Source organism: Falco naumanni, chromosome 1 (genome assembly GCF_017639655.2).
Source record: "Falco naumanni isolate bFalNau1 chromosome 1, bFalNau1.pat, whole genome shotgun sequence".
In the NCBI taxonomy this organism is placed as follows: Eukaryota; Metazoa; Chordata; class Aves; order Falconiformes; family Falconidae; genus Falco; species Falco naumanni.
In genome coordinates this window covers 33,325,810-33,342,044 of record NC_054054.1, presented here as the reverse complement: position 1 = coordinate 33,342,044, position 16,235 = coordinate 33,325,810, and the positions used below count along the sequence as shown (strand labels likewise).

Genomic DNA, 16,235 nt, shown 5'->3' with positions numbered 1-16,235 from the left:
TGTGTATTCAAGATTTTAAAACATTTTTCATAGTAGGCTGAGGTAGCATTTACAGGAGCTAAGAGTAAATCTGGTAGCTGCATCATCTCTGAAATAATTGTATTTAGAAGCAATTCAGCATATTTTAAAGAAGTATAATCTCTCTGAACATAAAATTGATTTCTTAACACAGAAAGACATTGCAAGGTGTAGTTTTTGAGCCTGAAAACAAGACAAAGATGAAATTAAGTTAATTTGGCTTTGTGGCCACTTCTATAGCAAGCAAGGGTAATACTAGACTTCATAGTCATGGTGTGCAAGCAAAACCCTACTCAATCACTATGATCAAACTCTAAGTGTACTTACAAACATTCTTGAAATACTCAGCAGACAATGCTTTGGCACAGTATTTTAAATGTCCCAACCCTAGTGCCATAACATACCAATGTAATTTATAAAATTAGCCAGTCTTCACACGGATTTATACTCTTTGTAGTGCTATTGACTTATTCTCTCTGAGTTTTTACTGACACTGTATATTGTCTCTGGACAAGTGATTGCACGCTGAAACACAGATATTAGAAAAAGTTACCAGGGTGTGTCTGCATCATGCTGCAGAACGCAGTCTGCAATACAGCCAGTCTAAGGTGGTGGACTAAGACCAGTACTGAAATTCTAGCACACGTATTCTACTTTTAAAACCTGTGACCTTTTTTTTTGATGCAGCTATACATTTTCCTATTCAAGAAGGTGGTTAGCTGATGGGAGTTCTATACTATGTTCTGCACATGTGCTGTTCCACAGTCACAACTAAACAAGCAGCCTGAATATACACAATGAGAATTAATCGCAAATTTTCAATCAGGCAAGTGATAGCAGCTATCAAATAGTAAGGAACAGCTTCTGCTCAACGATGCTGATGCTTGGTGATAGCGATTAGATGTTAGGAAAATCTCTGACAGAGATTTTGGCTCTAACAAGACACAGTTTTCGTGGTATTAATATAGTAATTTCTAAAATGCATAGGCTTACTCTGTAACAAATAGAACAGTCCCTAAGCATGCCTCCATAAATTCCCCGAGCTAGGAAGCATCAGATATGAAATCTGAAAAAGAGATGAAACTGTAATTCAACAAACTTACACAATTTCTGGGCCCCTGGAGATGGGAAAGCTCCCACAGGGCTGTCTAACATGTGGACATACTAGCATTTCCATTCAGATCAGGAATGTGCTTTCAGAAGAAGTGACCTAATCGTTGCCAGTTACCATGCTTTGGTTGACATCATGGAATGCACTTGGAATACACACATTGGATTCTTTTAGATTAAGTGGGATTTTATGCACTTAATGCACTCTAACTACTAGCAAGCATTTAGTCAGTTGAACTAGACTAGAGCTAGTCTGAAGCAAAACCCTATAAAAATTCTTATTTCTTATTACTCAATAACCCCATTTCACACTGCAAGTCTGAGCTACAGTTTTCCAAATTTAGGCACAGCTCAAATGCCTAAACTGAGAAAGTTATCATTTTCTTATTAAGACTTCTTGATTTCTCTATCACTGACAAATTATTCTCCAAGACTTCAGAAAGTGTCCAATAAATTTATTTTAAGATGGTGACAATTCTGATGAAAAAGCATTGTGAACATATCAACCAAGAACATTTAGTCTTCTTCCTCACTACACTATCAAAGATTCTTGATTACTGGCTTAATAAAAGACTAATGACTAGAGTAATAAAAAGTTATACAGGAACAGGCACCAATAGAATTCATTGCACACATTATTTCCAGCTAAGGTCAAGCATCTGACAAAGTTGATCTTAAGGAAAAAGGCAATGCTAAGGTGGTATACTTGTAGAATATTTAAAATAAAACTCTAAAGGGGGAATAAATGCTGTAAAGGCAAAGACACACAGTGTATAGAATACATTAGTTGTGATGAATGTTAACAAAGTAATTGTCAGTCAAAACACCGTGAACTTGCCAAAGTATAAAGAAAAGAAGACGATGTTACATATATACATGTAAAAATCAAGTGTAACATTTTCCCAGCAAGGCCAACACAAGGAATGTTGAATGGTATAAAGTCAGAGTGCCAGCTCTGCGCCTCTAGAGGATTGCCTGATAAAAGCCTCTGCCTGGGCTTGTTAAAATAGTTTTATTACATCTCACAATTGAACTCAAACACACAGTTTAATTTATTAACATCCACAGACAAGCTATCACAGAACTCTCCTGGAACTACAAGCTTAAAGAACCATATCCCTAAACTACCAAACTATAAAAATGAATTTGGAAAAGATAGGTAATAAATCCTCTATGGTCATTTGCATGCAAGTGCCATTCTAATGGTGGTTTTAATCAGACACTGGACAAAAGTTAAATACTTCTGGAAGACGTACACCAAAAATTACAACTAGAAAGGCTTAAGTTGGTACAAAAGTTAAAATATATGACATTTTGATTAAAGCCTCCTAGATACATCAGTCTTGAAAAAGAGAGGAATGAGTACACCCTATTTTATCATTATAATAACATTTGGTAAAGACACTCATAAAAGCAGAGGCATGTCTTTTCAAGTGTGAGATGGTACAGCACTGATAAAAATAATCTGAATAAGAAGTGTTTGAAACTTCAAAAGCTTTGCTATTGCCTGTGACATTGACTTTTCATGTTAAAAAAATGTTTAAAGTAACTGTCTTCAGTTTTTATTTATGGAAGAGAGAACTAAGATGTTCATGCTACGTATCAAATGTTCAAGAGCTAAAATCTGTAGAAAAGATACAGTTCATAAAAAGGTCACTGACAAAGTTTCCTTTCTGAGGATCTAAATCCAATAGCTGGAAAGCTGTGCAAGTTGAAGGTGTACTTGTCTACTTTAGTTATTTGGAATACCTGTTCAGATCATAAAAGTGAAGTTCTGGAAGCCCTTGGGGATCCATGCAGTCCTTCACCAAGCTTCCCACAGAAGTGAGGTAAAGTTGGTGGTGGTTATTTCTCATAAGACAATGACTCCAACCTCATCCCTAATTCTTGAGAGCTGCTCCGTACAAAGGTAAAAGATTTGCTGCCACTGCACAGATGCAACTTACTCTACAGTGATTGTTCCTTCAGATCCAACAGGAACCAGCGGCTGCTGATCTCACCTCCATGGAAGCAATAACTCCTACAGAGCTCTTGTAGGATGGGAAGAAGTACAATCAACAGGGGTGAGCTGGAATCTCTCCTTTGTGTGAGGCAGAAACTCCTGGAGCTAAGTTAAGATCTGGTACCCTACTTTTATTTTTCCAATTTCCAGCACTTTAGTCAGTAAGCTTCTGAAAAGTTTGAAAGTTAGAAGCAACTCTCAAAAACTAGTTATCATTTGTGAAGTCAAAGACATCCAGTAGCATTCCAGAGAAATAATCTTGTAGAACAGAATGGAGGAAAATTATTCAGGTTAACACCTGTGTACCTGGGAAGTCTGACACTGCTGAACATATTAAATCACAGGCTGAAGACAGACGGAAGGCTGCTGCAAAAGGGGCAGCAGTTCGTGCTTGAACGTATAAACAAGACAAAAGTCTGTAAGATATATCAAATAACGTTTTTGTCCTACTCAGTACTCTAAAATCTTGGCTATGTATTTCATCCATTCTGTGTACCAGGCTTTAAATGTAGATGATTTACTTTAGAACTAGGAAAAAGTTTGTACCAGGAAAGACAAATTCTGGATTAGATTACCTAGTGATGTTTTGAAGCACCCAATACTGGTGGATTTTAAGTACATTAGACAAAAAGCTGTCTGAACTACCATACAAATATTTCATCCTGCCTTGGGCCATCAGGATAAATAATAAGACTTCTTGACTTCTCTTCCAAACTATTTCTCTGTGATTCCATGGTTTTTTATTGTTTTCATCTGAAAAGTACAAATGAAATCCAATGTAACAGAGATTTTGAGCTCAATTTTGCATCAGTCTTCTAGCCCTGAGTAGGCTGTATGGATTACATACAGCTGTGTGTAATCAGCCTGGCTAGCCACTGTCTGCCTAGCATTCAGAGACAAATAGAAACCTAGAAACTTTACTGAGTATATGCCTATTTATTTTATCCTCAGCCAGAAAAAACACAACTTTGTTGGCGGTTTTGGGGTATCATCTTAAAATACAAGTTTCTCAGCTCTTGATACTACCCAAAAATCTCACCTTTCCTTGAAGAAATTTTGTTTCTCAGAAAACAAATAATTAACTGATGCTTAAAAATTTGCAGTTTTGGTGGTTTGAATTGGAAACTGGCTGACAGCCGGATGAACATGAGCCAGCAGTGTGCCCAGGTGGCCAAGGTGGCCAACAGCACCCTGGCTTGTATCCAAAACAGCATGGCCAGCAGGACAAGGGCAGTGATTGTCCTCCTGTACTTGGCACTGGTGAGGCCACGCTTCAAACACTGTGTTCAGTTTTGGGCCTGTCACTACAAGAGGGATATGGAGGTGCTGGAGCGTGTCCAGAGATGGGCAATGAGGCTGGTGAAAGGTCTGGAGCACAAGTCTTATGAGGAGCAGCTGAGGGAACTGGGGTTGTTTAGCCTGGAAAGGAGGAGGTTCAGGGGAGACCTTATTGCTCTCTGCAGCTACCTGAAAGGAGGCTGTAGGCAGGTGGGGATCAGTCTCTTCTCCTAAGAAACAAGCAACAGGATGAGAGGAAATGGCCTCAAGTTGTGCTGGGGTAGGTTTAGACTGGATAATAGGAAAAATTTCCAAATATTTGGTGGTCACACATTGGAACAGGCTGCCCAGGGAGGTGATAGAATCACCATCGCTGGAGGTGTTTAAAGAACGCATAGCTGCAGTGCTTAGGGGCATGGTTTTATGACGGACTTGGCAGTCCTTGGTTAATGGTTGGACCTGATGATCTTAAAGGTCTTGTCCAACCTAGATGATTCTATGGAATACTCTCCAGTATTCTGAGCTAGGAAGAAGACTCTCTTGAGATCTCTTTTTGTTTCTCGCATTCTTTACCATTATATTAACATTACAAGAGTACATTAGCATCGTAAGCTGTCTTGCCAATGTCGTTGGGTAACCTCTAAAGCCATAGCCTGTATTTTTGGTGTATGAAATTACAGTCTACGCAGGAAGAGAGAAAAGCTTAATTTCTTCCCTTCTCTGTAAGAGGCTTCAGAAACTGAAGTACTAAATCAACTGACCAAACACTTATAACCAGCTTTATTTCTTACATGTAACAGGATGATTCTGAGTTGTAAACACTACACCATATTGCAGCTGTTGTAAGATCAGGCTTTCTAATCATAATGAAAACAGGCAATGATGGATCAAGAAGATTTGTATTAACTGCTTCAGTGCAAGGTGCATTTAATCGATACACATTGATGTCTTCTTGGAACACAAACACCATTTTAGTGTTACTGCAACAAGAAACATATCAGGTTATCTAATTAACTATGTTTACTATTGAATATACATTCCTTCTTAACACTATACCTGCAAAATAGACAACAGACCATCTACACAATCAGCATTGTAAGCTGTGGCTTACCAATTAACAGTTTGATAATGCCATCAGTTTTTTCTTGTTTGTTTTCAGTGAGGAATTAGTCTTTTAGCTGACAGCGTTTCTGTACGTATTATTTGTGATGCAGCATATATGAAAACACACCATTAGTGGTTTGGGTTCTTGAAAAGCAGACATGCAAAAAAGCCTACTTTCTTCTGAATTCTTTAATTGAAAATGTCCAAACAGACTGTCAGACCAGTAGTAACTTATAGTGCTGCTGATAAAACACTGCTTATTAAGATGTTAGAAATGTATTGACACCTTTCAGATACCTTTACTTTCCATTCTGAACAGGTCAAAGCATTCTTGCTTTTGCATTTCTAAGCATACACAGTCATTCTTGAACCCAGATAATGTACAACATACAGTTAAATTATGAGTAGAGTTGGGTTTTTTTATATCACGTTGGGTTTTAGCTGAACATGCCCTGTATCTTCAGGAATGAAAAAAGTTGCAGATTCTCAAGTCTGGGATGACTCAAAGACTTTAGAAATAAGAAGTGAGCTTAATAAGTCTATATTGAAATATGGAATTGCTTTATTCTATTTTAGTATCAGAAAATTAGCTGAATGCAAACAAAAGGTGCAACTGAAGCAAAGATTTTTATGAGTCTAAGTAACATCTAAATGGTGTACAACCCTGCAAGCTAAATAATTAAGCAAGGTATTCAAGTATGAATCTGTATAATTTTAAGTCCTGCTAGCTCATATGTTTAATAAAGATCAATCAAGAAACTTGACAGCAGGTGTGCCATGTGAAGAGCTATGTCACTGCATACCCTCAGTCACATCTGTTCCCTCCTCACCTTAACCTCAATGTACTATTTTTCCTCCAGGCTACTGAAATTCAATTTTATAAAACATTCATTAGGGACCCACCAGTTCCACTAGAGGCATCACATACTCTCATTGACAATCAACCAAGCTAGAAAGAAGTCTGTTACCTCAAAATATCACACTGAGATTAAAGATTATGCAACAAAAGTGAGAAAGTGCTCATTTAGCTGGGGGTCTGCTTCCAGTTGGCAAGTAGAGGAGGAAGCAGGGAGCCATTGCTTGAAAGAGTTAAGAGGTTTCAATCTCCTTCTGCAAAGAGTATGTTCATCACCATGTAATGGAATACAGGAAGAGCAAAACCTACCACCTATTTACAAAAATCATCTTGGTATTTGACCTCCACTTTGCTCTGTTTCCCAGGCAGTGAAACAAATACATAATCTTATAGAGAGAGACTGAAAGCAATGGCTTTGAAGCAAACAATGAAGTGTGTTGATAGGTTCTAGCCCCAGAGGTCATAATTTCATTTTCCAAATTCTGGGCAGTAGGCTGGGAAGATGATTGCACAATGTGACATATCCCAAAAAGCAAAACAGGAAACCCCCACCTCATCATCAATGCAAAGACCAAAGAATGACACCTACTTACTGAAAAAAAAGCAGCATGACATTATCTGTATCTTACTCATACTTGCAGGTATATCTAATTTGTTTTATTATATTTTTTTTCTTAGGCATCTTAGATTTGGTAGACTGCAGACATCAGGACAGCACCTAAGAGTCACTGTGTGTATATATACAATTACAGCATCTTTTTTAAAAAGTAACAATGAACTTCATTGTGTACTCGCTTCAATTACAGCAGGTGGATGCTACTAGCACACAATGCTCTGGAGAAATAGTCTAGATTTATTTTTCTTTACAGACAGCATTACAACATGCAATACTTTTTATAATGTTGCATCTCAGAACACAACAAAATAACCTCAAATGTCCATAAATCAACATGGAAAAGGATACACAGAATAGAAAGAGCGAATCATTAGATATGCAGGGCACCATTCACTTACTGAGCAGTGGAATCTAAGGCAATAGTCGGAATGATTAAAGACACCTGGGTATCATCTGATTAAAACCAGCTACATTGTCAAAACTCAAGACCCATGGTGATCTGAGGAAACAGCTATAGTACTGTCACCAGCACACAATGAAGCAAAACACAATTCTGTAGCTGGATCTGCTTGATAGACATCTTTCATACTGCTTCAAAAAAAGTATTCTTTAAGGATTTTTCTCCTACTTTAAGATAAACAGGATCCATTTATCTCCATCTAAAGATAATAGAACTGCAGATCCCAGAGCCCACTTGCTCAGATACCACTGAAGTCATACACACAAAAAGGCATTTCTTGACCTTTTTCCTCTCCTTTCTTATAACTGCTCAGGCAGGGACTGCAATCCCACAGCCTGCTTTTCATCCTCCCAACACTCATCCGCACTGGAAAACCACATGCACATACACAACATGTCCCTCCCAGTGCTGGTGGTGTAACAGCCAGGAGTGGCTGGTACAATACGTTTGGCACATGCTAAAACAAACTGTCTCAAAAAATGGTCAGTCCTTTCTAGGGCGCCCTTTGAAACTATAAGCCGTAACATTCATGCAAAAAAGCACTACTCGTACTCATTCAGGTACAGGTTCGTAGTACTCATTCAGGTATTTTGAAAATGTGATTACAGATTGTTAATTTATGGCTCTTACCATGTACACAGACATCTCTACATACTATAAAATTCCAAATCTCACGTTCAGTTGCAATAATGTTTGTATCTGACGGATGTTATATAGACTGTGACTTTCAGAAGATCATAATTTCAAATTGCATCAGCCAAGTATGTTAAAATTAATAATAATTTAAAAAAAAAAAACACCAACCTGTATTTTTAGTCCTTTCCAAGGTACTGCATGCATTTGGGACATTCTACATTTATAATAGTTCTTTTCATCATATTATGTTTATCTTTTGTTTGGCACGATGTTGTCTGTCAGTATGGCTTTATTATAACATACACTGTAATATCATTAAAAATTCTAAGTCAAATAACTATAAAAGTGAGAACTACATACATTTTTCCATGGGTTCTTCAACACCAATTAAACCACACTCTATTGATAAATGCTTGTGATGTAGAATACAATGCAATTTCTTTGTTTTGATACCACTACAAAGCAAAAAATGATAGTGGTAATACAAGCAAAGAACAGAACATATACAGTAGCTCTTAAATAATTAAAGACTGTTTCAGAGCACAACCACCAAAATAAATAATTTTTTAGAAAAATCAATATTATTGCTTGCTATACACAGGGATATTTGTCAATATTGTAGACTGTGTCTGCAGTGACTCAATGATTTAATCTGAATCATATTGTTTCTCTTCTATTTGATAGAACTGTTCAAGGATTTGGAAATCAATTGGTACAGATTACTAGAAATATTCATGTGAGAGTGTGCAGAAAGCAGAATTTCCTACCAAGAAAACCACATTAGGAATTTGACCCAAGTTGTTCTCAACTAGCAAAGTTCCAGAATGACTAGTGTCAGCGGTTGCCACTGCAGTCCTTACATGGCAGGGGAAAATAGCCAGAAGACAGTACGTTGCTGCAGTGCCTGGACAGCAAGCATACCTTTGGCAACACTAGCCAATTGGCACAAATCAGGGAAGCCTCCCATTTCTTGTATAATGCAGATATTAAGAGACTGGAGAAGGGGTGCCTAGCTGTGCTGCTTATTTCACTGTAAATCATGTAGGTGAGTGATTCAATAAAAGGTTATGGTCATTTGACTTTATTTCAAGGTATATCAGAGCTACAAAACTTTTAATAACTGCTAAGTATTTCCAGCACAGCTATTTCCTTCCTTTACACGGAATCACATAAACTTGATCTGTGTTTCATTTCCAGGTTTAGCATTCTCCTGATTTTCACAAACACTAGGGCCAATACCCTCATTCATTGCAATTATTCCCACAGATATCCAAGGGTTTATAGGAATAGTCATGATAGTCAAATGACTTACTGTCATGAAATGCTGTTCTGTTTGTTCCCACTTTGGGCAAAGATTAAAAAAAGTCCACACTGTGAAGAATCAGACTCATCATCATGTTTTATGGTTACTGCTTACCTTTCCAATAAATCCTAAATGTTTCTTCTGGTTTACTAAAAAATGCAGACTTTGGTTCAAAAATAAGACTTGTTATACTAAAGCCTAATGACTACAGTGATATTCATGAAAAAATCATCACTGCTGGAAAGGTAACTGAAAATTTTAAGAACAAGACAATGTATCAGTAAAATTGGTCTTTTTTCCTATCACTAAAAATGACAAAGTCATTTTGTGGCATGCTGATATAATGTGCTGTATAGTGCTAAACACTTCACTGTGCTCAGGGATGCTTCTGCATTTATGCTTTATTTGGTGAAAATATCGGCACACAAATATAAATAATTTCTCCTATAATAAAATATAAGCATTTAAACATGAATCACTGTTCTTAACAGGGCAAAATGTTTATAGTTTAAAATTCCCTATTATCATGCCTTCCACCTGTAGTTCATTTTACCAGTGGACAAATAAACATCTATGACTTTCATACCACTGTTTCTGTTGCTGCAACATGAATTATAAACATACAACAGGGGATCACAACTATAAACTGTATCTCTAAAGAAATGTGTTTTATAGGTAAAAAAGAATATAAAAGAGCAACACTATATTTATTTTCAGACCCCTGACAGAAAGCTCCTTTTAGTACCATATTAAGTCTCTGCTAGGCTGCCAGAAATAAAACACAGTATGTGTTCAGATCTACAGCTTTTATTCTGTGTTTGGGTTTATTCTTAGAGGTTAATGGATCCAATATATTGTCACTCTAACCACATATTTTAAACTACTGCCAGTTTATAGTTGCCTACAGACCTCCCAAATTCATAGCTGCAAGTCTGGAGCTCCTCTGCTGCTGCATGCATGGAAGCGATAACACAGAATTATCTCTCCTGTGGAGTGTGAGAACAGAAAATGAGAAAAAAACAAACCATGATCAATACGATTCCAAGTCTCCAGTAATACAATTAAAAAATGACAATTAAGAACATCACAAAATAATTTAATTCCATGTTTTCTGCAGTTCTATAGACTCCCGAAAATATATATTTGATATATTCTCACTTCTTTTCCACATTCCACCTGGTGTACTCGGTGGGAAATCTAGGCCAAATAGTGCCTAGCCATTAAAGCAACAGCAAGCAAAGATCTTGCCAGAGAAAACAGAATTTTGAAAGGACAACTACCATCAAAAAAACCTAATGCCTATGTCAACCTTTTGTCCATTTACTTTTGACACAACCACACTTTGCAGTTCAGGCCAAACATAACGGAGACAAACTAGCCCATTAACCTCGCTGTTAACTACCTCCAGCTGTGCTGCCACACTGTGCTCCAAAGAAAGAGGGTTTTTATATCTGCACTCCTTACACCCCAGAATAGGCCCAAGCCTATTAATTAAAGCGTGTGCTAATAAATAAGAGAATCCTACTTGGTTCAGATCGTATTGACTACAACTACTGAAAAACCACTTTGGCTCCTGGCCCAGTCCACAACCTTGTGCCAATGTTTTCTCTCTCTCATCTCAAACAGGAGTAAGGGCCTCTGCTAACAGGAGACAAGAAATGGCTAGCATTCATTTGGCAAGCAAGATTTCAAATGCAGTCTATTTTGGTATTAGAAAGAAAGGACAAGCAGAATTATGGGGGGAAGGATGGCAGGACAGCGTGGCAACAATACACACATCCATGAAATAGTGAAGCAATCAGGCGTTGTTGTATTTTTAGATACCTTCTTTGTCAAGTGCCAAAGATTCCGAATAAATCACAACAGCAAACTGCATGGCTGAGATGAGACACATTACAGCCAAATGCTGCAAGGATCAAATATTCAGCTCCAACCCAAAACATGAGTCCTAAAGTGCTTTCTGACACACTGTAAAAGCTTTCCATGACACACACTAACTACTTCTCTTATGGCTACACTAACTGCTAGATACCCTATCTGCCTCTATACACTTTTTAACATCTAAAAAACACCTGGAAAGAGTCCATTCTCTACACCAAATATAGCTGAAGCTTGTCCAGATGTTCGGTTTTTATGTATCAACTCTCTGAGCACGGGTAGCAACCTTGAAACACAGAACAGTAAGAAACCAAGCTGTATGGTATCAATGCAAATGGATATTTATATTGATGTAAAATTGATATTGATGGAAAGTCAAAGTATTTTCAGCATTCATATCAAATATGACTCTCTATACCAGAATTTTACATATAATTACTACTTCATGTGCTCACTGAATACAGGAATTGGAGATGGAAACAGAGATCGAATTTTACACAGAGGCTTACTTATGCCGCAGTCAGCTCTGTCAAAACGCCGATATACATCCTGAAGGAGCAGGATGTGTATTTTACAGTAAAATATTTGCATCTAATTGCATGTGCATTATAAAGATCCCTCCTATCATGAGCCCATTTAATTTATTTCTTCCCTTTTGTATTTGCAACTTTCACAGAAACCTGTGGCATCTGGAAGCAGCATTTCTAGCTGACTGTGGCTCCTCAATGAGACAGTGTCTGTGTTACAGAAGGCTCAGGGCAGAGACCGAGGATTCACTGGGATACAAGTGTGCAAGATAAAATGGCCAGAAGGTCTCTCATATCTAAGGTGACATGAAGAGTGTTTAAGGACAACAGATCATTAGTAGAAAAAGTGACACTGACTCTTGACTGACAGCATACCCTGTGGATGGAGCTCCCAGACAAACCAAAGCTTTCATGCTGATAGGAGTATTGGTGGAAACCACTTGGAGAGTCACTGCCTGCTTTTCGTCATGTCAGATGAATCCCAAATGGGATATAAAGGAATTGGTCCAATACATACCACCAATACATGACAGGATTTCAGTATCCCTCAATAGGACATACTTTTGTTTAATATCAGTTGTGTCTCATGGTGTGTAAAAAGCTGCTTCCTCATTTCCCCCTTCCCACCTCTTCTTTTTTCCTGCAATTGTTTTCCAGTGCATTTTTTCCTAACTTTCATCATTTGTCTTAGCTTCCATTTTCCTAAATTTCTATTTTCAGCTTTTCCCATATGAAGTTTCTTGTCCTAGCACTGCTTCCTTAGTCTTCTAAGAATGCCTCAAGCAACAAGAGCAAACCATTCATTAAAAGCAAATGTGAACACTATTGAACAAGGATCTTCTAGAGGTATGGCAGAGAATACCAAACTCTAAGTAAGCTTTCAGTTCGATAAACACTTCTTAATAGTACTATTTTGTCCATCTTCTGTACGTGATGTAGAAATAACAGTCTCTTTCCTGACACGCAGAATTTGTGACTGCCCTGTCTCATCAGAGAAAAACTTCACAACTTGTCATAAACGACTCCACAGCTTTTGTAAATATTTCTGTTGTTTGAATAAGGAAGGGTATCCTGGTCAGCACAATGCCCATTCTGAATTCATGATACCCTAAAGCAAAGCAACCAGTTGCTGTCTTATTCATATTAGTATTCCCAACAGCTTAAGTTTGTCCTAGATATTGAACCCACAGGACACCTTGTGGTTAAACTTATTCTTACCCACACAAACTTTTTCTGATAGTCTCCCTCTGCTCTTCTCATTTTGCCAAGACACTTCAAGACTTTACCCAGTAGCAGATGAATTTTGGCTATCACTAGCATAAATACAACTTCCTCACAGATAAGACACTTATGAAGACTTTCATGGAGCACAAAATGAAAGAGTTCATCCTTACAATGGCTCAATACTTAAGAGAGGAAGAAGCATTCTGTTAGTTCAACACTCTCAGCGATGCTTTAACTGACATTAACTTGAATGTAAAAGATGCCCTGCAAGTTGCAATAGAGTAAATGTAAGGGGAAGAGCAGCTGAAGGGAGTGATTACTTGGTAAAAGGTAGAAAATGTTTCCTTTGTCATTTTCTTCATTTAAACTGCTTGTGTGTAACTTGGGCTTGATTTCACTTGGAAAAAATGAAATGGAGCAACAGTTGCACTTCTGTTGGTTTTGTTTTCTGAATCTCATGCACTACCATCAAATCCCTGTAACAACGCTACCACAGGCATTACTATTCAAAAATAACTAATGTTTTAAGCATTGCTTCTATTTGGAGAGAAATAATGAGAAAAAATCCACCACATGCATCCTCATTAAGTAAACAACAGACGGTACATTCAGAAATGCTGATGGCACTGAAAAGGAGTTGAAAGTTTAGGAGCCTGGAGGGAGACAGCTAGAGAAGAGAAGGCTGGAAAGGGAAGTTTAGATGAAAAAGGGCCAAAATTTTGGGAAGATGAACATACATGTGCTCTCTCACACAGAGAAGCAGCCCACAGCAGTGAAACTAGATGCTTGCTATCTTCCCATCACATCAAGCTAGCGAGGCGATGTAAGTTGAGTGGTGGTCTAACATATGTCATTCTCCAAAAGAAAGGAGGTATTTTCTTTTAGCTCTGTCATTTTCATCTTTCCATGCTCTGTTTCTAGCATAAGAACTTATTTTTGAGAAATGTTTTTCCTACATGTTTCCTTCATGTTTCAGTTAATTTTGCTTTTTATTCTAAAACAATGCAGAAGTCTATCTTGCTACCTCTTACTATTCCAAGCTTAAAATGAATTAAAGCTGTCACTAATTTCTAAAAGCTACAAGGCACTCATATCAAGAGAACCAGAATGGAAAACAGATCTGATACACAGTTCAGCTGAAAACTTTTTCTGTAAAAACATCATCTTGATATTTCATATTATTTGTATGACATGGATTCAGATCATATTTCCCCAGGTTTTCTAGAGATACTTTCCTGTTACTACTAACTATACCCATAAGATAAAACATTAAGGTGCAAACTCTGTTCAAGCTTCAACACCCATAGTAATGATCCATAAATCAAATTATTCCTCAACAGCAGCTGTGCAAATCCACTGTCTAAATTATGACCTCAGTTTTACTTAGCCCGAACAGTCCTGCATGGTGGTTGCACTGGTGTAGCTAAGAGCCTGCCCGGTGTTGAACACTGATGATGTATGTGTTACAGAATAGCAGTCCTACTTTAGATCTCTAACAGACTAGAGCTCTAAGGCTGACAGTGATATGGGGAGGAAAAAGTCTTAATTATTATTTGGGGAAGTTGGATCTGAAAAGCAGTGAGAAGCATCACAACATCACTTTGATGGCTGAATCCCCTGTTGAATAACCATAATTATGCACTTTTTTCTGAAGCTTTAAAGAAACGCAAAGATGGATAACAAGCGAGCCGATAGCCTAAAACTAATTGCATAGTCAATTACAAAAAGTTCCCTACCCCCAAAGCAAATGATCTAGTATACTATCTGAAGGACTACAATTCCTACACGTGAGAAAAGTTGGGACAGCAGGAAAGAGAAAAACCATATACAATCCAACAGAGGACACGTGGTCATGAACCTCTTCCAGCAAGAAAAAGACTCTTCTGAAGGATCAGAAATCCAGCAAAGGGTGGGACTCCACTGTGTCTATCAAGCGATTTGATGGTAAGGCTCCTGTTCTGGCATCATACATTTACATAAATCTAGCAACACAGCAGGAAACATGAAATAGTTTTCCATCTTTTCTTAGAAAAGAATTTCCCCCTGGTTCCGACTGGCTATTTTGCAAAGTTTTTCATTAACTGTCCAACCATCCTCTGCTTAACTGGCTACCTTGAACTGTGCACCTCCCTCTGCAACATCATGTTACACACATTGCACCCAAGCTGCTTCGTTTCTGAATAACTACTATGTTTACTACCCATGTTGGGAGAAAACTCTTCTCCCACTTCAGGCAGCACCGTCACCGGGGAGGACAGGGAAGCATGCTTTTCTCTTCCCTAAAATGCAAGTTATTTTGTAACCTTTCTCGGCTGAACATGCCACTGCAATTTGCAATACAGAGAAGAGAAAGGCACCAGACAGCCTTCAGCTTACCAGAAGAAGCTGGTCTCCATCAAATAGTTGTTACTTAGGCATCAGGAAGGCACAAAGGAGACCAGAGCTGGGAGGTGTAAGCGGGACTGATGACAATTACCTCCTGGGAGTTGGAAAGGAGAGAGGGTGTGCGTGGCTCGCCCGGGAGGTTCATACCCAGCCCCAGGCCAGTTCAGCGAAGGCAAAAGTACCAGTTCGGTCACAGCAGGCACCTCACAGCGGGCTTCGCAACGCCTTGAACGTTTCTCAGCCCGACACCCCAGGCATTAAGCGTTCGCTTACTGTCCCCGTAGACACACATTTTTCCAAGCCAGCACCGACGCGTTTACCCCATGCAAGCGGGCAGCTCCCCCCTCCCCGCCCCACGCCAAGTTGCAAGACTTGCTGCTCAAAGAGGGGGAGCGAGACCCCCGAACAACTCGGGAGCCCCTGGCACCCCCGGGCTGCTCGCGCCCTACCGCCTGTGGAGCCGGCCTCCTCCAGCTGCGCCGAGATGCTCTCCACCCTCCTCACGGTCATGCTGCGGGCGGGGGGCGTCCGGGGCCGCGGCGAGACGGGACGCGACGCGGCAGGGGAGCGGCAGCACCGCCGCGCCGGGGCCGCGGCAGCCGGAGCGGGGCCGCGGCGGAGCGGAGCGGAGCCGGGCCGGGCGCGGCGCGGCGGAGCGGAGCGGGGCCCCGCCTCGGCGGCGACGGCGCCTCCCCCGCCACCCGCGGCGGCGCTGGGCGGGCCCGCGGGGCCCCGGGGTGCCTGCCCAAGGGGGCGCCGCCGCGGCCCCTTACCAGCCCGGCGGGGCGGAGCGCCTGGCCCCCGCTCCCTGCCCTACCGGGCTGCCCCCGCAGCGGGG

At 39.6% G+C, this 16,235-nt stretch overlaps 1 protein-coding gene across 1 annotated transcript in view; it reads right to left on the bottom strand.

Annotated features, from left to right (window-relative positions):
• KCNIP4 (potassium voltage-gated channel interacting protein 4) overlaps positions 1–15,992 on the bottom strand; it is a 430,246-nt gene extending 414,254 nt beyond the window's left edge. Inside the window, exon 1 of the mRNA XM_040588373.1 lies at positions 15,847–15,992. Coding sequence (XP_040444307.1) covers positions 15,847–15,907 — 61 coding nt within the window. The 5' untranslated portion in view covers positions 15,908–15,992. The remainder of the gene's footprint in view (positions 1–15,846) is intronic.
• Positions 15,993–16,235: the final 243 nt, after the last annotated feature.